Here is a 21,555-nt window from a genome sequence, read left to right on the forward strand (position 1 = left end):
ATATTATTAAATTTTTAATCATTATTAAGAAAATGATAAATAATATGAAAAGCTTATTATTCTATTCTTTTTATATTTTATGTAGATTCACATATTCAAATTTTATTGATTCTTTAAATTATTATATTTTTTGTTTTTGTTTTCAATTATAATTTATATTTTGACATTTAAATATTTTTTACCTTCATTTATTCATTATATTGAGTTAATTAAAATATTAATTAATCTACTAATCGATCATTTTATTTCAATTATTATTTTTTTTTTTTTTTATTAAACATGACTAAACTATATATTGATGGTTGAATTTTTTTTTCAGATAATTAAAATAAAAAACAAAAACAAAAGTAGAATGAATCTTTTATTACAAGATCCAAGAGCATCATCCAAATTTGGCTAATATAATAGCCTACATTATGGGAACTTGAACAAAGTAAAAATAAACTATATAGTTTCCCAAGAATTGAATTTTGTGTCAGTGTTTTAATAAACTAAATACTTTGAATGTGACAGTGTTAGTGCTTTCTCTCAAAAACAAAACAAAACTAAATAATAAAATTCAAAGGTTGTTGTACAATGTATTATTCTACAAAAAATTGGAGAAAATATGCATTTAACAACTTGAGAACAATTATATTGATAAAAGACCATTATTTGTTGTGAAAAAATATAATTGCTAAAATAATTTATGACAGCATATAATAACAAATTGATATATCGTAGTTTTTTTTTTTTTTTTTTTTTTTTTTTTTTTTTAAATAATTTCAACTTAAAAAAAAAAAATAATTAAATAAAAACAAACAAAAGTGGAATTGATTAAACGGTGAGTTAACGTCAAGGGTGTAATGCCAGAATTAATCAAGGTCAAAATGAATGGGGTTATACCGAGTGTTCCGATCACTACCCTCGCAGGTATCGCGAGTCTTACAGACTTATTGCCGGAAATGCCCCTACCAACACCTTTACCGCAAGTTGTGACAAATAAATCATTGTTATTTCATGCACGTGTTGCAGAAGAAGCAAAATTACAGCTTAGTAATAGAGATGAAACATTAGTACCACAATTGATTCAAGCATTATCGCAAACATCATCTGATAATATTGAACTGAAAGATGAGTTTATCGCACAATCTGAACAACCGTATTCTGAATCAGAACAGCACACTCCAGAATTATTAAAAGCTATATTAGAAATAAATCCTCATGTATTCAAAGGTCCACAATATAATAATTCACGAAGAATTTGGCCTTGTCCGAATGCTTCACAATTAACGAACGCTAATCAGTCACCAGCAAATTATGGGCGATTTTCACCATCATATTCTAATTCATCAGGATCAAGACAAACACCTCAAGGTAGTCCTGCTCAACCTGCACCCGCTAGAACTGTATTACCATCACCACTTTTAACTTCAACAATAATAACAACAACAACAACAACAACAGCAACCTCAGCAACCAGTAATATAAGTCACATTCAACATTCTAGAATGCCAATTACACCACATAATCATACTGATATCTCACAAATGTCTCCTTTCGCTGTGCCTTCACCATCACCTCGTGCAACTGTTATTACGGAACAAATAAGAACATCAACAACACCACACCATCATATACAAGATGATGCCAATTGTATTACTAATAATCAATTGTCAAATATTAATAATCCTCATGGAAATATTTATTCACCAGCTGACTTGGGATCTCCAAGTACTGCAACAACAATTATTCAACAACAACCACCGCATCAACATCAACAACAAATTAATACTTATGTTGTACAGCCACATCATCATAACCTTGGTGGTTTAACACCTCAACATTCAATGCATATTACATCCCCAATGCACAGTTCAATATCAAATCAACCAATCAATATTAATTTACCACAATCTATGTATGATCCAATAATTAATCAACAGTTACAACAGCATCCTATCAATGTTAATCACCACACACTGGATCTTGTTAATGTTGTACAAGATAGCTCACAATTTTTATTAGACTCTGTTTCTGGACTTCCTGATATTGATTTACCAATGGATACCATTGATCCTAAGCCACAAATTCAACAGAGTGTTGATAATTTAATGAATCAACAACAGCAGCAGCAACAACAACAACAACAACCACAACAGCAACAATCTGTTTATCCTAATATTAATCCTGATAGTGTTGCGAATGTATTTGATTCAAGCCTTACAATGCCCATACATCATCTTCATCATCATGAGCAACACTCACAACAATTGCAACAACAATTGTCACCACAGCAACATCATCATCACCACCATCATATTCAACATCAACAACAACTTCAACAATCGCATATTCAGGAACAATATCAGCAAGATCAGTTCCAACAGCAGCAAATATTGCAACAACATCAACAACAACAACAACAACAACAACAACAACAATTACAACAACAGCTAATACTACAGCAACAACAACAACAACAACAGGAACTATTACTACAGCAACAGCAGCAGCAGCATCAACAACAACAACTATTATTGCAGCAGCAGCAGCAGCAGCAGCAACAGCAACAGCAACAGCAACAGCAACAACAACAACAACAACAACAACAACAACTTCAGCAACAGCAACAACTACCACAACAGCAATCATCTAATTCAAATTTACAATTATCGTCTCAAACTCCCAAACACCAGCATGATCAAATAAATGAGCATGTAATCAAAGACATTAAATTAATGGGACAATCATTTGATACAAAGTTTAAGGAGCCAGTAGTTATGTTGAATAGAATATCACTATCAGATCAAGTTCTAATGCAACAAAAATCACCCAGCCGTGGAGCAACTAAAATGGGATTAAAAAATAATAACCATAATCAGGATAATTTAAAATCAGATTCAGAAACTGATGATGATAATGGAAAAAATAATAAATCGTTATTTAAATCATCACCATCTTCATCTCGAACAAAAGATCGTAATTTAAGAGCTCGAAGACGAAAACGTATATTAGATGATGATGATGAAATGGAGTGTGGTGATGACGTAGCGGATGATGATAATAATGATAATAAAAAAGAAATAATACAAACATCACCGATAAAACCAAAAATAAGAAAAATAGAAAGAAAATTAGTACCTGTATTAGCAAAATTGAGCGTTGATGAGTTAATGGAAACAAATACCTATCAATTATTTAATTCAATGATTGATACAATATTTGAAAATACGGAAGATGTTGTTACAATGGGTGAAATAGATGATGATGGTGATGTACCAGCAGAAATACTTATACAAAAATATGAATTACAAGCATTATGTAAAGAAGCTGCTAAATTAAAATCATTAAGAGCTATGGAATCTATTCCAGCAGACAGGTTGGTAAGATTATTAAATATATTGGAAAAAAATATTCGTGATGGTGCTAGAGTATCGCCTTTGGCTGATCCAGATGATGATATTGAAGAAAGTAAATTGTGGATGCAAATGGCCATGGAAAGGGTATTACGTGCTGTTGATGCATCTGTAATAGCATTAAATATAATGACATCACAAAATATGCCAAAAACAGTATATTTAGAGGATGTTATTGATCGTATTGTATTATTTATGAAATTTCAATTACAAAATACAATATATCCATCATTTGATCCTGTTTATAGAATAGATTCAAAAAATAAGACTGATTTGAATTTGAATGCTGGACGTAAAAAAAGAGGTAATATGAAAGAGGTACGTGAAAAAAGTATACTTGAAGTTTACAATAAAATGCGTGAACTAGTTGGTTTACTTGCTGAATTATTAAATATACAAGTATTAACTGATACAAGTGTACTTCATGCATCAACACTTGGTGTTGCACCATTTTTTGTTGAATCGGTTAATGATCTTCAATTAAGTGCATTAAAACTTGTAACTGTTATTTTTACAAAATATGAAAAACACAGAAGATTATTATTGGATGATATTCTTGCATCAATAGCAAGATTACCAAGTAGTAAAAGAAGTTTACGTACTTATAAACTTCATTCTGGTGATTATATACAAATGTTAACAGCATTAGTATTACAATTAATACAGTGTGTTGTTATATTACCAGATAATTTAATTCGTCAAGATCATCATAATCATCATAATAATAATAAATCATCATCATCATCATCATCATCATCATCATCATCATCACATAATAATTCTGGCAGTGGTGCTGTTAATAGTAAAAATGATGATGATAATAATAAAAATAAAAATTTATCACATATTGATGCAGATATATTAGTTATCAGCAAATATGAAACAGCAACACGTTTAGCTGGTAATTTTTTATCTGTATTTTTAAATAAATGCAGTAGTAAAGGTACTGATATTGATTATCGTCCATTATTTGAAAATTTTATTCAAGATTTATTAGCTACTGTTAATAAACCGGAATGGCCAGCTGCTGAATTACTATTAAGTATATTGGGAAATTTACTTGTTGGACATTTTTCAAACAAAAGTTCAGATATGTCATTACGTGTAGCTTCTATTGAATATCTTGGAGTTGTTGCTGCAAGATTACGAAAAGATGCTGTTAATTCTCAATGTAAATTATCAACAATCGATCAAATAATAATTGATATAAAAGCTGAACAACAAAAAGATATGGATTATGAATCAACAGCAACAACAACAACAACAACAACAACACCAACATCAACATCAACATCAACATCAACATTATCTTTATCAACAACAACGACAAAAGATATTAATAATAGTGATAATAATTTCAAGAAAAAACAAACAACCAGAGAAGATTTGGATAAAGATGAAGAAAGAACAAAATTTTTACAAAAAGTACTCCTTGATCATTTAGCTGTTAATGGTACTAATGATCCATCATTAATTTATGCACGTCATTTTTATTTAGCCCAATGGTATCGTGATTGTGAACATGAAAAAACTCGTGTTGGTCAAATAAAATTATCTCCAATCAAAAAATCATCATCACCACATAAAAGACGTTCACATAATAATAATAATAATAATAATAGTGGTAGTGGTAGCAGTAGTAATAAAAATCAAAAACGTAATAAACATTATATTGAAAGTGATAAAGAAAGTGATGATTCTGATATTGAAGAATTAGATTCGGATGAAAATGACAATAATGAAAAAAAAAATTCTGAAGCTTATAGAATAATAGAAGAAAAGAAAAAATTTATATTAACTTCAATCCGTCCTTGCAGTTCATCAACAAAACCAGATATCTTACAAACATACATTGATTATAATTCAGCAGAATTAATATCACAATATTTAGCATCTAAAAGACCATTTTCACAAAGTTTTGATAAATATTTAAAACAAATACTTCATGTATTAACAGAATCATCTATAGCTATAAGAACAAAAGCTATGAAATGTTTAACAACAATTGTTGAAGCTGATCCAAGTGTACTTGCACGTGGTGATATGCAATTAGGTGTTCGACATTCATTTTTAGATCATTCAACGTCTGTTCGTGAAGCTGCTGTTGATTTAGTTGGTAAATTTGTATTGAGTCGACCGGAACTTATTGATAAATATTATGATATGTTATTGGCTCGAATACTTGATACTGGAGTAAGTGTTCGTAAAAGAGTTATTAAAATTTTAAAGGATATTTGTGTTGAGTGTCCAGATTTTTCTAAAATACCTGAAATATGTGGTAAAATGATACGTCGAGTTAATGATGAAGAGGGTATACGACGATTAGTTATGGAAGTATTTCAAAATATGTGGTTTACACCTATTAAATCAACTCCAATACTTGATTCAAAAGCATTATTAAGAAAAGTTATGAATATAACAGACGTTGTTGCTACCAATAAAGATGCTGGATTAGAATGGTTTGAACAATTACTTGTTAGTTTATTTAAACCTAAAGAAGATAAAGAAGACAGTACTAAATTACTAACTGAACCACCAAAAGCTTTATTAACAGCTTGTCAACAAATAGTTGATTGTTTAATTCAAAATATATTAAAATTAGATGAACAATCAATGAACAATTCAGATGCTGTTAATAGTAATAATGGTGATGGTGGTGGTGGTGGTGGTGGTGGTGGTGGTAATAATAAAAATAATAATAACAACAATAATAATAACAATAGAGATGAGAAAAAAGGACCACCGTCTCAACGACTTGTTGCCTGTATGACAACACTTTATTTATTTGCTAAAATACGACCACAATTATTGGTTGAACATGCTAGTACATTACAACCGTATCTTGGTTTAAAATGTCAAACACAAGGTGATTATCAAATAATAAGTTGTGTTGCTCATACATTAGAGCTTGTTGTACCATTAATGCAACATCCTAGTGAAACATTTTTAGCACAATTAGAAGAGGATTCTATTAAATTAATTCTTCAACATGATAAATCAGTTGTTGCTAGTTGTTTATCATGTTTAGGATCAATTGTTAATAATGTTACTAAAAATTTCAGTTTAATACGTGATTGTTTTACTAAATATTATAAATATTTAACATATTATAAAGCTGGACATGAAATAGATCCAAATAGTCAAAAATTATTAAATGGACGTCCATTATTTAGACGGGCATTATTTACTGTTGGATTATTATTACGACATTTTGATTTTACAGATCCTCAAGTAATAGATGGCTTACCAGATAATATTAAAGATCAAGTATTTGAAACAATGAGTTATTTTGTTAATCAAGATAATAATGATATACGTCAACATACATTAACAGCTATTGGTTCTATTTGTATTCGTTATTCAGAATTTATGTTACAACCTGAATTAAAAGAACTTTATCATTATTTATTAACATCTGATAATGCATTAGATAATATGAAAGTTCAAGTATTAAATAATATTGAAATATATTTACAAGAAGAGGAAAAAAGAATGATTAAACAGGATCAAGCGTGGGCTAAATTATGTAAACAAGAAAATTTAAAAGAAATGGGTGATGTATCATCTGGTATGGCTAGTACTATTATACAATTATATCTTAAAGAAATACTTGAATCATTTATAAATCCAAATCTTCGTGTACGTCAAGCAGCATGTAAAGTTATACAATTAATATTAGCTCAAGGATTAGTTTATCCTATTCAAATAATACCTGTTCTTATTTGTATGAGCACTGATATTGATGTTAGTGTTAGTCATAGTGCTGATAATCAATTACAAGAAATAGAAAGAAAATATCCTAGTTTTATTCATATGCAATCACAGTATGGAATTAAACTAAGTTATAGACTTCAAAAAATATTACAAAATAATATTACTGTTAGAGGTATGAGATTAAAAGATGGTGAATTTCCCAGTGCATTAAATGGTTTTTTATATACTATATTAAGAAATACTAAACAACAACGTCGTGCTATTGCTATTTCATTTTTAAAACAATTTGAAGAATCTGCTAAATCAAGTTTATCACAAATGTTATATCTTGCTGATAATTTAGCATATTTTACATATCAAGTTCAAGATGAACCACTATTTATTATTCATCATATTGATATTATAATATCTATGTCTGGTGATAATTTATTACAATCATTTAAAGAAGCTTTATTACCTAAATTAACAACAACAACAACAACAACAACAACAACAACAACAACATTAACAACAAATAGTAATAACTCGACAAATTCATCATCTATAGAACCCCAACAGCAACAACTATTACAAAATCTTGAACATTCTGAAGAACAACAACAACCAACAGCAGCTCTTCAATCAGTTATTTATGGATCTGATGGACAACCTAGACCTATTCAAATATTATCTGCTATTGAAGATGAGGATGATGATGAAGAGGATGATGAAGCTATTGTTGCAAGATTACCTCAAGATACAACGTTATTGCGTGAATATATTACTGCAAGTCAAGGTTTTCTTTTACTTCTTACACTACGACAGCATTTAAAAGAAATATATGGATTTTCAGATGCTAAAATAAGTCAATATTCACCCTCTGAATCTGCCAAAGTATATGAAAAAGCAGTTACACGTAAAAGTACTGCTCATTTTAATCCAAAAGCTACATTAGCTAAACTTCAAGAGAATGTCAGTGATAAAGAACTTGATGAAAATGGAAGAAAAAAATTGGCTGCTGAATATCTTGATTTTAAACAGCTGATGCTTAAATTTGATCCTAAAGAGCCAGATGAAGAAACTACCGGCAGTGGTGGAACAGGTAATAATACTAGTACTACTGTTAGTGGCACTACCAATACTAATACTAATAGTGGTGGTCATCCAGGTAATGTTGATAATAATGATCTGTCTACAAATAATTCAGCTCAAAGAATACCTAATTCTGAAATAAATAATCAGAGTACCTTACCAATAATTAATCCTGGTCATGGTACTGGTACTATTGATAATAATAGTACGTTACTACAACATAATCTTAATTCAATGCATCATCAAAATAATTCATTGAATACAATAATTACACCAACGGTACCCTCCTCACCTCGAGTACCTAAACTTACAATACATCATGCTCATTCTGAAACAAATAAAGAACACCGAAAACATCGTACGCACAAAACGGAAAAAATAAAAAAACATAAAAAGAAAAAACGGAGAAGAATATCCGACAGCAGTGATAGTGGAGATGACTGCAGTGATCCAGATTTTATGGTGTAGTAAGTGTGGTGCGTCCGTCGTGTTTGTATATTTTTCTGTGTCCGTTTGCTGTGTGTAAAGCTATATTAATAGCCATGTCAATGTTACGGTTAAAACCAATATAATCAGACTAATCAACCTTCAATTTCTTCAAAAAGTGTCAACTTAAATATTGAACACTATTTATATTTTATATATTATTTTATTCTATTTGTAATAAGTTAAATAACAGCCGCGTATTAAGTGATACGAAGAAAAAAAAAAAAAAAAAAAAATATATATATATATTAAAATTAACTTAAGAATAAGAATAAATGAACTTTCAAAAGACCATTATTCTTATCGTTTATTGGCTTTTAATAAATATAAATATAAAAATTATTATAATAATAATAATAATTATAATAATGTCAATGACTTTTTTTTTCTTTCTTTTTTTTTTATTATAATAATAATAATAACAACAAAATAAGTTTTTAAAAAATTACAACTAAATTTGCAATAAAATAAATAAAAATAAACAATAAAATGATTTTAATTTTTTATTTAAGAGGTCAATTATTAATATTAATTCAATTATTTTATTTATTTAAGCACATATATTGTGCTTTAAAAATTATAATAATAAAATAATTGAAGTTGAACGACAAAAAGTAATCTTCATTAGTTGATAGTAAATTTTTCTTATTATTAAAAAATGTAGGGTATTTATCTTTTTTTTTAAGCATTTTAGTAATTACTATTAACTAAATTGAGAATTATCCTTTGTGGTAAAATTCTATAGTTATGGAAAATTAACTAAAACATATTATGTATATATATATATATATATATATGGTTTGAAAGTAAAATTTTTTTTTTAATTAAATTTGATCATTTTAAATGAATGACATTATTTTTGAGTTTTTAAATTTGTGAAATTTATATAGTAAACATTAAAATATTTGTATAGTTATGAGTTAAAATAAACAATACGTTATAATAACTCTATTTGAATTATCTTTCACAAGTCTTTAATTTAATATTAAACCAAACGAAAAAATAAAATATTATGTATCATAAAATTACGCTCCTGAAAAATCTAGGAATCTTTTATTTAAATAACTAAAAACAATTGTAATATGTGTACATAAAAATTTAACTAAAATTATATTATTTTCTTATATATAAATTATATAACGAATGACACTACAATAAAGTAAAATTTTAAAAATATAAATACTTATAATTTTATTATAAAATTAGGTACTGATAAAGTCTACATTATTCCAGTAGGATATAATTTACTTTATCCACTTTAATTGACTTTATTAACAATATAAATTTGCAAAAAGCAAATAATAGTACTAATTTAAATTCATAATCATAAGTAACAACAATAATGATGATGATAATACTAATAATAATAATAATAAGTGGTGAAATGAAAATTTGATTTTATAAAAATAATTCTTAGCAGTGATTTTTTCAATATGTAGATAATTTGATTAATATTATTGATCGAATATGAAATATATTAATAAATATATAAAATAATGAAGCTGTTTTACTTTTTTTTTTTTTTTTTTTTTTTTAATTTTTTAAATTCGCATGATAATTTTATAAAAAATTAGTTTTAATTAATTTTATCATCTTTTAAATAAAAATCGTTTATTGTAATGGATTTTTTTTTTTATTTTTTTTTTCATTATTCTTAGAAATTAATTACCATTTTGAGGTTAATTAAAATAGGTACAATTTGATTTATATATTGAAGTAAAATTATAAGACCAATTTGTAAAAATGTAACTATTCAGCAGTAGTTAATATACACTATTTAATTATATTAAAAATTAATTAATTTATATATACGCTAAATAATATTTGATTTTTGTTTTAATGAAACTATACTTTTGTCATGATCATATGAGAATGTCTTGGATGTCTACCCGAAAAAGTAATTTAAATAAAATAAATAAATAACTAAAAGCGATAGTTGAAATTTATAAATTTATAATGTTTGATGAATAAATAAAATATAAATAGTCTGTATAAATAATGATGTACATATTTATACATAATATAAATGAGATAGATACTTATATAAACGAAAATAAAAGAAAAAAAAAAATACTCTATTAGCATCAGGTAGGCGAGTTAATACGCATTTCCTCTAGTTAACTTATCAAAAAAAGTTTGACACATTTATAACTATGGTCAATTTTATTTTAGATTTTATTCCAATAACTCGATAAATAATCAAGGAAGAATTTATAAATAAATAAATTTTTATGTACAATTATACGTCTAAGAAAAAATTATAAATAAAATATATGTCTTAGCGTATTATGTATATTTCTTGCCGTGTAAAATTACATTCAATTAATTTGATATGGCCTGATATATACATATATTATTAAGCGCTTTGTATTATAATAATATTGAAAATGTATCAGCTATGTTTTTGTATTTGGTAATCTAATAAACATTATCAATTAATCAACAAGTAATTAACAGAATTTATTATCATACATAATTACAAATGGTATAAAAAAATTTTTAAATTTGTTTTTTTTTTTTTCAAATCTTTAATCTTTACCACATAATTTATTGATAGCAGACATTTCTCCATGAGATAATGGTTTTAACATTAATCCTGGTACTGGTGTAGCATGTTCCAAATCACGTAACTCATTAACTTTAACTCTCAAATCACTTCGTAATTTGTTTATAGCAACGTCACATTCATTTTGATCTAGAGAAAAAAATAAAAATTTGAATTATTTATAATAATTTTTAATATGTTGCTACTACATATATCATGAATTTGAAATATTAAAACCTTTAACAAGTAATTGTTGAGCTTTTTTCGAAGGGATTTTTATTAAAATAGGCCCCAATGTTATCCAACATTTTTCAATATTTTGTTTTTGTAATTCTCGCATACCAACTCTATCATCATTTCTTCGTTTATCTAATGATACTATTTCTTGTCTATCTGTTAAAATTTCTCCAGCTTTTTTTTCAACTTCCTCGAGATGATCCAACATTTGTTTTTGTTCCTTCATTATCTGTAATCATAAAATTATTTTTTAGTTTAACAAAACTATAAAAATATAATAAATAACATGTATCTTAATATACATACATTTAAAATGATAATAAATATAAAAGCTATGACAATGCCCTTCTTAATTCTCGTTCTTTTCTTCGGTCCTTATCTATAATATTTTTTCGATCTTTTTTACTTAAAGCTTTGACATTTAACGATGCAATATTTTTTTCCTTAACATCGATAACAGCATTTATATCGTTACTTTTAAAATGTGTTATTTTTGGTTTTTCATATGGTTTTTCACCTAATCCCCGGCGATCTCTCTTTAAAATTGTTTTTACGGGATATTTTAAACCAGAACCATATGGACCGAGTCCATTTCTATCATTCCAACCATTATTTAACATTATTTTATAGCCTTTATTATGTATTGATAATCCATAAAATGGTATTGGTGGTTGTAATGGTAATTCTAGATTTTTATTTAAATTATGAACAATAGAAGCTTGATGTTCCTTTAAATTAGTTTCTTTATAATTTTTTTTACAAATTTCACAATAAAAAATCTTTAATGAATTTATTTTACCGTAATTATCAGTTTTTAGATTTTTATTTTTAGTTAAGTAATCATTCTCCAATAATTTTATAACATCTTTAAAATTATTTTTTTTTGCTAATTGTAGAGCTGTTAAACCATATTTATTTTTATATTGTTTATTGGCGTCCAACTCTAATAAAAATTTAACAATAAATTCATTTCCACAGCAAGCTGCTGACATTAATGGTGACCAACCATAATTGTCAAAAATTTTATTGACATTACTTTTATTTAAATATTTATTTAAATAATCAATATCACCTTGTTCAACAGCCTTTAAAATTTTATTTTGATTTAATTTAATTGAATTACTACTATTGTTATCATTATTCGTAATAGATATTATTTTTTTTTCTGGTTTAATACTTGGAATATTAATATTTTTTTTTTCACTAATGTCATTAATAATGTCATCATAAATCTTTTTTGCTTCATCTCCACTGATATTTGTTTTTAAAAACTTATCTGTATCTTTAATTTCTTTTGTTTTATCAGACAAATTTGTCCCAGACTCTTTTACAAAAATTTTTAAGGACTCTAAAGATGATAGATTCATTGTCATTTGATAACAATATTAATTTATTTAGAAAAATAATTAACCTCAAAATTTTATATTGTTTTACTACTAACAATTATTTTATTTAATAAAACTTACTTAATTTTATTCAAATCTGTATAATTACTAACAAAGTTTTATTTAATACGTCAACATAATTTTATTATTTAACTTGTGAAAATGAAAAAATTTAAAACAGCACTTTTGAATTAATTTTTTTTTCTTTTAGAAAATCAGAGTCGACTGTCGACAGATATTTAATGGGACTTGTGTTTTCATAATAATAATTGTGTATAAAAATTGTGTTGTAATGCCATCTGTTGGAGATAAGCAAATATTATTTTGCCGTGTTATTTGAATGAAATTATTTATTTTCTGGTGGACACGTTGACGATGGTATACAAATAAGAGAAGCTGTTTTAATATTTTCAATAGGAATGATATCATCTAAAAATGCGACAGTGAATTGTTTAATAAACTCGAGTTCTGCTGAAATAAAAAAAAAAAAATAAACGTAATTAGAAAACTTAAATTAAACATTTGGATTTATAAAATTTACCGTCTGCTTCTTTATAAAATTCCAACGATAGTTTTGATGAAACTGGTAGAGCTGGTAAAACTGATGGTTCTATTACATTGATTGAATTTATTTTAACTTTTTTAGTAATTATATTTGATTCTTCTATTTCATCGAGGTTTCTTTTTTTATTAATATTACAAGCTACGTTAGATTCTGCTTGATCTTTAACAATTTTTTGATAATCTGTATATTTTGTATATTCTGTATATTCTGTTATCCCAGTAGACATATTAAGGCGAGAAAATTTTGATATAATTTCATCATCTTCAAAAGGAAATTCAGATATAAAATGATGCTGAGCATAACGACTACGGTGATAGTAATCATTGGGATGATCAATTTCTTTTTTCATTTTACAATCATTGATCGCCTCAAAATAGAGAGCACAAGCAGTACCAGGGTTTTTATTCTTAGACTCCTCTATAATACCTTGTCTATCTAAAAAACAAATTAACATAACATAAATTAATAATAAAAATTTAAACGTAATCGAACTGGTAAAATTTGTAAAATTTATTTGTATACCTGATTTTGGAATTTGCCACTGGATCAGAGTCTGATCAAGATCTTCAATGTCAATGTGATTATGAATCTGTAAAGGGCACCCATTGCAGTCTCCTCGTGGCGTACGTTTGCTTTGAATCTGGTGACATTCTTGAGGAGGGTAATCTTTTCTCCTTCCTCTCAACCCATAAGCATGCTCTATATAATACTTGTACTCTCTTTCAAATAATCCAATATCCATCCTCTGAGTAAATTCACCTTTAAATAACTTAATTGTTTCTTTAACATTAAGACCGATACCTTTAAGAAATAGAGTGTATTGTAATCGAGATTCATGTTTTAAATGATGGTTTTTACGGAGGGTTTGATGTATATGTCTCATACAAGGTGGAAATGCTGTTTCAGATAACTAGTGGAAATAAAAAAATTATTATTAAAATTTATTATTCAATTATTCAATTATTTAATTATTTAATTATTAATTATTGGTTATGGAATAAAATAAAAAATAAATTACGTGATCGATATCTTTTTCTGTTAATCCACTGTCACTGAGAGTTGACTCCTGAATGCGCGTGAAAGTTGTACGGGCATAATTACAAATGCCAGAGAGCCCGAAATGAGATTTTTCCGCCGATTTAATAGTTTCTATCATCAAGTTAGATCTCTATAAATAAATCAAAATATATAAAAATAATTAATTAAAATTTTTATTGAATTATTTTTATATTTATAATTTACCTTTCCTTTTATTAAATGGTGAAACTTTGCACACAATACTTTTCTCATCATGTTAAAAGGTATATAAGCTATTCCTTTATTTAAGTAAAATTCATGAGGATTCATCTTACATATAATATTATTAATCGGAATTTTAAAATAATCCATCTTATTATAATCATCTTTATTTTTTAAATATTTAATAAGCTCTAGTTTAAGCTTTTCTTTTTCTCTCTCTTCAATCTAATTTAAATATAATAAAATAAAAAATACATAGTTGTCATTATTAAGCCAACAATATTAATGTCTAACGTACCTTTGGAAAATCGTTATACATCTCTAATAGATTACTTAGTCCTTCATCATCCAGTGCAGAGGTTCGCAATTTGAAAAATTTTTCTTCAATCTCCATAAGTTCACGAAAACGATGACGATTAGAAACAATTGAAGCTGATAATATTAAAAATGAAAGATGATCCATCATTCTATTCTTAACATCTTCATCGGTCTTTGTTTTGTGTCCTTTGCTAGATAATAAAGATATGTAACAATTACTCTTGACACTCTTCAACTTTTCTATTGCAAGGAATCTTATATAGTCATCACTTTCCCGACGATTATCACTTAAAACAGTTGCAATTACTTTGAGAGCTGTAAATAGAAAAAAAAAAAAAAAAAAAAAAAAAAAAAAATAATTCGTTGTGTTAGAAAAAAAAATATATCAATCATAACATTACCTATAATCCTCTCACGTAAAAGAGGAATGAAATCTTGTACATTTAATGAGGGAGCATGATAATAAGAATAAAAGTGTATATCCAATGGATAGTAATGTCGTAATTTATCTTTACATATGTAATTAAAATCTAAATCCATGATTGATTCAGCATTTAAATTCTACCAAATTCTTTAATTATGCGCAAAATTTATTTTTTTTTTTTTTTTTTATAAAAATATACCCGATAAATAAATTTAATTATCATAAATATTTAAATGTTAACAAATAGTTATTTGCGGGTTAGCAGCCAAGAGGTTATCAAATATAAACGTTAATTAACATGATGATTCTACCGCGTAAACCTTAAATATGGAAATATAGCGCCTCTAACGGATAAAAGAGACGAATTGAGAGAGAGAGCCTCTATCGAAAGTCTTGAAAGTTAATAAACATCTTTACAATTATCGTAACCATGTCACTACGCCATCAACTGTAAATTTTAGTAATTATTTTTCACAACCGCTTCTGCTGATGCTGCCGTTTTGGTTTTTATTCCGTTTATGACGTTTATACCGTTTATAGACGATGATTCTTTGTACGTATAGATACTTTCTTATGACAAACCACCTTTGCTGCCGCCATATTACTACGCGTAATATCTAAATATCCAAAGTGAGAGTAATAATTGTTATAATAATTATTATTATTATACTAAGAAACAGTCTGAAAATTATTTATATTAAATAGTTATCTACTATATACACCGTAGGGCGTTTTATTAAAAAAAAAAAAAAAAATAATAAGTAAATAAATTATTGCACACATCAATTTCTATAAATTGATTTTTTTTTTTTTTTTCTATTTAAATTGAATATATATATATATAAATAAATAATTAAAATAAAACGTTTTGCATTCAAGGTGTGAGTGTTTTGGTATGTATACGTATAAGTGAAAATTTTACGGGGTGAGTATTTAATAAATAATACAAAGAATAAAAGAAATACTTTTTTTTTTTTACGATGAACAATTTATTAATTGATAAATTAAAATTATTTTCAGAGTTAAAAAAAAATTTTTTTTAAAAATGTATAGTAACATAGACCCTTGGGAGCCTGGTTATGGGCCACCATCAGACAGAAGAGGTCATAACAATTCAGAGTATGAGTATCGTAATAGTAAATCACCACCAGAGTTTGGAGAGCTGAGAGAAATAGAGCATAGAGAAAGAACCCATCGGAGTCCAGATTATCGAAATAGTCATCGACGTGAAAGGGATAGAGATCATGATCGTTTGCGAGATAAAAGGGATCGTAGTCGGGAAGATCGTGGTGGTGGAGGAGGAAACGGAGGTCTAGTCGGAGGAAGTGATCGTAGTTACAGAGACAACCGAGATGATCGTTATAATCGTCAACGAGAAAGGGGAGATCGGGATTCATCAGACCGCGAACGTGATAGAGAACGTGATCGTGATCGTGATCGTGATAGGGATCGTGATCGGGATCGGGATCGTGATCGTGATCGTGAACGCGATCGTGATCGTGATCGTGAACGCGATCGTGATCGTTCTCGGCGCGATAGAGACAGAGACAGAGACCGAGAACGAGAACGTGAACGAGAGCGAGAGCGAGATCGACGTGGTAAACGTACCGATGATCGCGATCGCGATGACGATCACAGTAGGGAAAGTTCAGATATGATGATGATGATAAGTGAACATGACCACGGTCGTTCTTATGGTTCATCATCAATGGAGGGTGTCCACTACAAGTCACAGACCCCAAACAACACCATTATGATACGTGGGCTCGCCCAGCATATCACTGAAAACGACGTAGGTTGTCAACTTAACGGCCCACAATAATGGCCACTCAAGTGAGATCTGTTAACGTTTCATCATCCATCAATGTTATCATTATGATGTTATCACAGGTGCGGCAAGACATCCTCAACTGTGGTCTCATGCCTAAGGACATAAGGTTAATCCGGAAAAAAGACACTGGTAAATATTTATTTATTTATTATATTATTATACACTCTCATTATTAAATTCATTATTAATTAATTATCCGGTATTAATATTTTATTATTATTTATTTATTTTTTATTTTTTTCAACTGTAAAATCACGTTATCAATTGAAATTAAAATATAAATAATATTTTTTTCTATTAATTAAGACGTATAAACATTCCATATACATTTAAAGGTAAGTTTTTTTAATTGAATCATTAAGTACCAAGGGGAAAAATAAAAATAAATAAATAGAATATATATATTGTAAATTTTTTTTTTTTTTTTTCCTAAATGTATCACTTTGATAGATTGATGAAATTAATGAAGAATTATAAAAACAAGATATTTAGTTGAAATATAGACTAATAATTAAAGATGGGGATGGTTATAAGATGTTATGGTAAAACGACGTAAAACAAATGAAAAATGAAGAAAATAATAATAAAAATTAATTAATAAGTATCATATCAATGGTTGGTGATGATGGCTGTGATTGCCTGGCCTCTCAGAGTAGAGATTGATTTCCATCAGGCAAAAAACGTGGATTAACTCTGGATCTCTGTATATTTGCTCTGTATAGGTGCTTCGCGAGGTTTTGCATTCGTCGAGTTTAATGCAACACAGGAGGCAACACGATGGATGGAGATGAAACAGGTAGTAACGAGTTCCAGAATCCAGATACTATCCAACTGATGCTTTTCTCAGACGTGCTTTCAACGCCCAGTGGTGGCAAGGGCACGGTAAAGCCAGCCGTCCAGTGGCCTTCCTCTGGGGGCTATGGCTCTACATCTATCAAAGGCTACTTTAATATATACATACCTTTATTATTTATTCATTTATATTTTTTTATTTATTTCATCTTGTCTAGGAGTTGTCCAAATCACCTTACTTACTCCATTATTATTTTTATATTCTTTTATTATAAATATTAATTAGTTTTTTTTTTTTTTATTATTATTTATTAATTTTCAACTATTGTTATAATAATAATTGTTGTTGTTGTTATTATCATTATTATTATTATTATGGAAATAACAATAATAAGTCATCCTTTTAACGACCCCTTCAAGTTGTAACGTCAAATTAATAATAATATTTTTTTTGGATCTACATTTTTATTATATTAATCTCAGCATTATATATAGACCCACGAGGTTTTTTTTTTTTTTTTTTTTATTTTTTTTTTATTTTTCAAGAAATAGTAAATAATAAAATACAAAATACGTAGCTTGATATATTATTTCATCAGCAACAGACAGACTTAAGGGACATAAAGAGGCTGGCGGAAGACATTGAACGGGATAACACTAAAATTCTATGTTTCAGGGGATTTTAATGCTGCAAGATCAATATCGTGCCCTAATGCAGTATAGTATTCCAAAAGATATTCATTCTGATAAAGCTCCATCTAAAAATATACAAGATTGGCATTGTGTTAAGGTAATTTTTTCTCTTTTTCTAATAATTATAATAATAATAATAATAATAGATTTTATTTTATTTTGGAAATTAATTTTCAAGTGTGGAGCTCATAATTTCAAAAGACGTGAGACTTGTTTCAAATGCTCAGCATCTCGAGCTGAAAGTGAAGAAGGTGGTGAAGGTAGCGATGAAATAAGCTCACACCCTACAAATATTGTTCTACTACGTGGTCTTGATGTATTGACAACAGAGGATTCTGTTCTTCAAGCTATGAAAAATGCATCAGCGATGCCTATACGTAGTATAAGAATTGGACGTGATAGTTTAACAAATACATCTCGTGGAGTATGTTATTTAGAAATGGGTAATGTTGTTGATGCCATGTATTTACATACTGCATTAACAAAACAAGGATTATCTGTTGATGAAAGAAAAGTTGAAGTAACTTATTGTAAACTTAATAATCAAGTTAATCATTCATCATTATGGAAATCAATGGATAATCAACAGCTGCAACATCAACATCAACAGCAACAACAACCTCAACGTTATACACTTGAAGATGTTGCGCAGTTAGCTGAATATAGTGCAAATATGTATGCTAAAACTCCAGCACAAAAAGCCCATTATATTCAATATTATACTCAATATTATCAGAATCAAATAAGCCAAGGTTCATTAATAACCTTACCATCATTAAATCAAACAGATAGAGTTAATGCTGCTGCAGCAGTTGCACAATCAGCTATACAGCAACTTCAAGCAGCCCGTAAATTAGGTGATGCTGAAGAAATGAGAAGTAGGCCAACGCCAACAGCACCAGCTACAACTAATTTATCCACTGGAAGAGTTCCAGCTCACGCAAATGATGGTAAAATTTACTGTAAGTAAATTTACTTTTTTTTATTTTTTTAACATTTTATTATTGTTATTATTATTATTATTATTATTATTATATTATAATAGCTATACCTGATGTCAGCACTTATCATTATGATGAAATATCTGGATATTATTATGATCCTAGCACTGGATTGTATTATGATTCAAATTCACAGTATTATTACAACAGTCACACACAACAATTTCTTTATTGGGACGCAGAATCATTTTCTTATCAACCGGCAAAGGTATATTATTTTTATAAATAATTAAAATTAAAATAATAATTATTATTCTTTAATTTGTACAGACAAATGTTGGTGGAATTATTTCCGCAACAGGTGTAACATCAGCAATTGGATCAATAGGTGATGCTCCAAGTAATAATCCTATAATAACATACTCAGCTCAAGAATCATTATTAAAATTGGATGATGATGGTAAAAAAAAGGATGTTAAACAAGATAAAGTAAAAGTCGCTAAAAAAATAGCTAAAGATATGGAACGTTGGGCTAAAACATTAAATCAAAAGAAAGAAAATGCTAAAAGTAATTGGACTGTTGATTTGGGAACTTCTGGACTAGGAGTAAATAGTGGTAATGATAACAATTATTCATATCAAAGCAATTTATCAGCAAGTGGTGGTGGTATCAGTGGTGTTACTGGTATCACTACTGGTGGTGCTGCTGATGCTGGTTATGCAATATTGGAAAAAAAATCATCATCATCATCATCATCTATTGTTAATAATAATAGTTATCAAGATGATGATGATCCCGGAAATAATAATGGTTTAGTAGCTGCTTATGGGGGTGGTAGTGATACTGAAGAAGAAATAGAAGATGTACAGCAGGAAGATCGTCAACACACTGATTGGATTAAAATAGCGTGTTTATTGTGTAAACGTCAATTTCCAAGTAAAGATGCATTATTACGTCATCAACAGCTCTCTGATTTACATAAACAAAATCTTGAAAATTGGTATCAAGTTAGAGGTTTAGATCCAAATGATCCACAACAAAGGAATAATAAATATAGAGATCGTGCTAAAGAGCGTAGAGCCAAGTACGGTGAACCAGATCCACCACAACCAAATAAGCTTAAAGAAAAATATTTAAAAACACGAATCGAAGAGGCTGAATCATCATCTTTATCTTCTAATTACAATCAAGACTCTAATAAAAATAATCCAACTGTTATTGGTTCTGACAATGTCGGTAATAAATTATTACAAAAAATGGGATGGAGTGAAGGTATGGGCTTAGGTAAAACTAATCAAGGACGTACAAGTATTATTGAAGCTGAAAGACGAGTATCAACTGCTGGTCTTGGAGCTAAAACATCTACTTATAGTGCTTTACCTGGTGATACTTATAAAGATTGTGTCAAAAAAATGATGTACGCTCGTTATCAAGAATTATCTGATACGTAATATATTTACCATTTTTTTTTTTTTTTTTTTTTTTTCTCATTTTTATTAAATAATAATAAAACAATAATCTTAATATTCTTATATTAAAAATAATAATTAAGACAATTTATAAATGACACAAAAAGTATAAAAAAAAAAAAAAAAAATAACATCTATTTATACGGATAGATTTGTATTTTTTCATAGAACACATTGCCAATGTGCATATTGAGAAATCAAATTCATAACTATAATTTAAGATTATGTTTTTACTTTTAAATTAAACAATTCATATACTTGATAATTATCGACTGTATTTTGTAATTTCATTCTTTCTAATTACTTTTTATCACAATAATAATAATCTAAATAATAATATTGTTATTGCACACCAACTTAAATGCAAATAGACACCTAAAAAATCAATTTAAATCATACTATACTATTTATAAAAACATGAAGAAAAAAAAATTTAATCATGATAA

General features: G+C 27.7%; 4 protein-coding genes across 7 annotated transcripts; 2 read left to right on the top strand and 2 right to left on the bottom strand.

Annotated features, from left to right (window-relative positions):
• Nucleotides 1-752: 752 nt before the first annotated feature.
• On the top strand, nt 753-21,141 carry LOC123258462 (nipped-B-like protein). Its single transcript, XM_044718472.1, has 7 exons — nt 753-2,450; nt 2,493-4,168; nt 4,712-6,043; nt 6,080-7,715; nt 19,303-19,660; nt 19,744-19,907; nt 19,970-21,141. Exons 1-7 carry the CDS (start codon nt 846-848, stop codon nt 21,089-21,091), a joined length of 7,893 nt encoding a protein of 2,630 aa, XP_044574407.1. The 5' UTR covers nt 753-845; the 3' UTR covers nt 21,092-21,141.
• LOC123258538 (p53 and DNA damage-regulated protein 1) lies at nt 11,178-12,966 on the bottom strand. Of its 2 annotated transcripts, none has more exons than XM_044718618.1 (3): nt 12,918-12,966; nt 11,452-11,680; nt 11,178-11,364 (listed from the first exon to the last, which is right to left on the bottom strand). In XM_044718618.1, exons 2-3 carry the CDS (start codon nt 11,675-11,677, stop codon nt 11,198-11,200), a joined length of 393 nt encoding a protein of 130 aa, XP_044574553.1. In that variant the 5' UTR covers nt 11,678-11,680; nt 12,918-12,966; the 3' UTR covers nt 11,178-11,197. The 2 variants fall into 2 exon arrangements, with proteins under 2 accessions (XP_044574553.1, XP_044574552.1); XM_044718617.1 differs by lacking the exon at nt 12,918-12,966 and adding an exon at nt 11,758-11,850.
• Nucleotides 13,139-15,715, bottom strand: LOC123258489 (DNA primase large subunit-like). Of its 2 annotated transcripts, none has more exons than XM_044718529.1 (7): nt 15,360-15,715; nt 14,939-15,273; nt 14,644-14,865; nt 14,420-14,569; nt 13,924-14,311; nt 13,378-13,836; nt 13,139-13,307 (listed from the first exon to the last, which is right to left on the bottom strand). In XM_044718529.1, exons 1-7 carry the CDS (start codon nt 15,496-15,498, stop codon nt 13,183-13,185), a joined length of 1,818 nt encoding a protein of 605 aa, XP_044574464.1. In that variant the 5' UTR covers nt 15,499-15,715; the 3' UTR covers nt 13,139-13,182. The 2 variants fall into 2 exon arrangements, with proteins under 2 accessions (XP_044574464.1, XP_044574465.1); XM_044718530.1 differs by having other exon boundaries at nt 13,139-13,304; nt 15,360-15,714.
• On the top strand, nt 16,183-18,770 carry LOC123258528 (serine/threonine-protein kinase fray2-like). 2 transcript variants are annotated; one of them, XM_044718602.1, is made up of 5 exons: nt 16,183-16,307; nt 16,403-17,174; nt 17,273-17,342; nt 17,936-18,095; nt 18,682-18,770. In XM_044718602.1, the coding sequence occupies exons 2-4, from the start codon at nt 16,428-16,430 to the stop codon at nt 18,046-18,048; spliced, it is 930 nt and encodes a 309-aa protein (XP_044574537.1). In that variant the 5' UTR covers nt 16,183-16,307; nt 16,403-16,427; the 3' UTR covers nt 18,049-18,095; nt 18,682-18,770. The 2 variants fall into 2 exon arrangements, with proteins under 2 accessions (XP_044574537.1, XP_044574538.1); XM_044718603.1 differs by lacking the exon at nt 17,936-18,095.
• Nucleotides 21,142-21,555: the final 414 nt, after the last annotated feature.

Source organism: Cotesia glomerata, linkage group LG2, assembly GCF_020080835.1.
Source record: "Cotesia glomerata isolate CgM1 linkage group LG2, MPM_Cglom_v2.3, whole genome shotgun sequence".
NCBI classification, from domain to species: Eukaryota; Metazoa; Arthropoda; class Insecta; order Hymenoptera; family Braconidae; genus Cotesia; species Cotesia glomerata.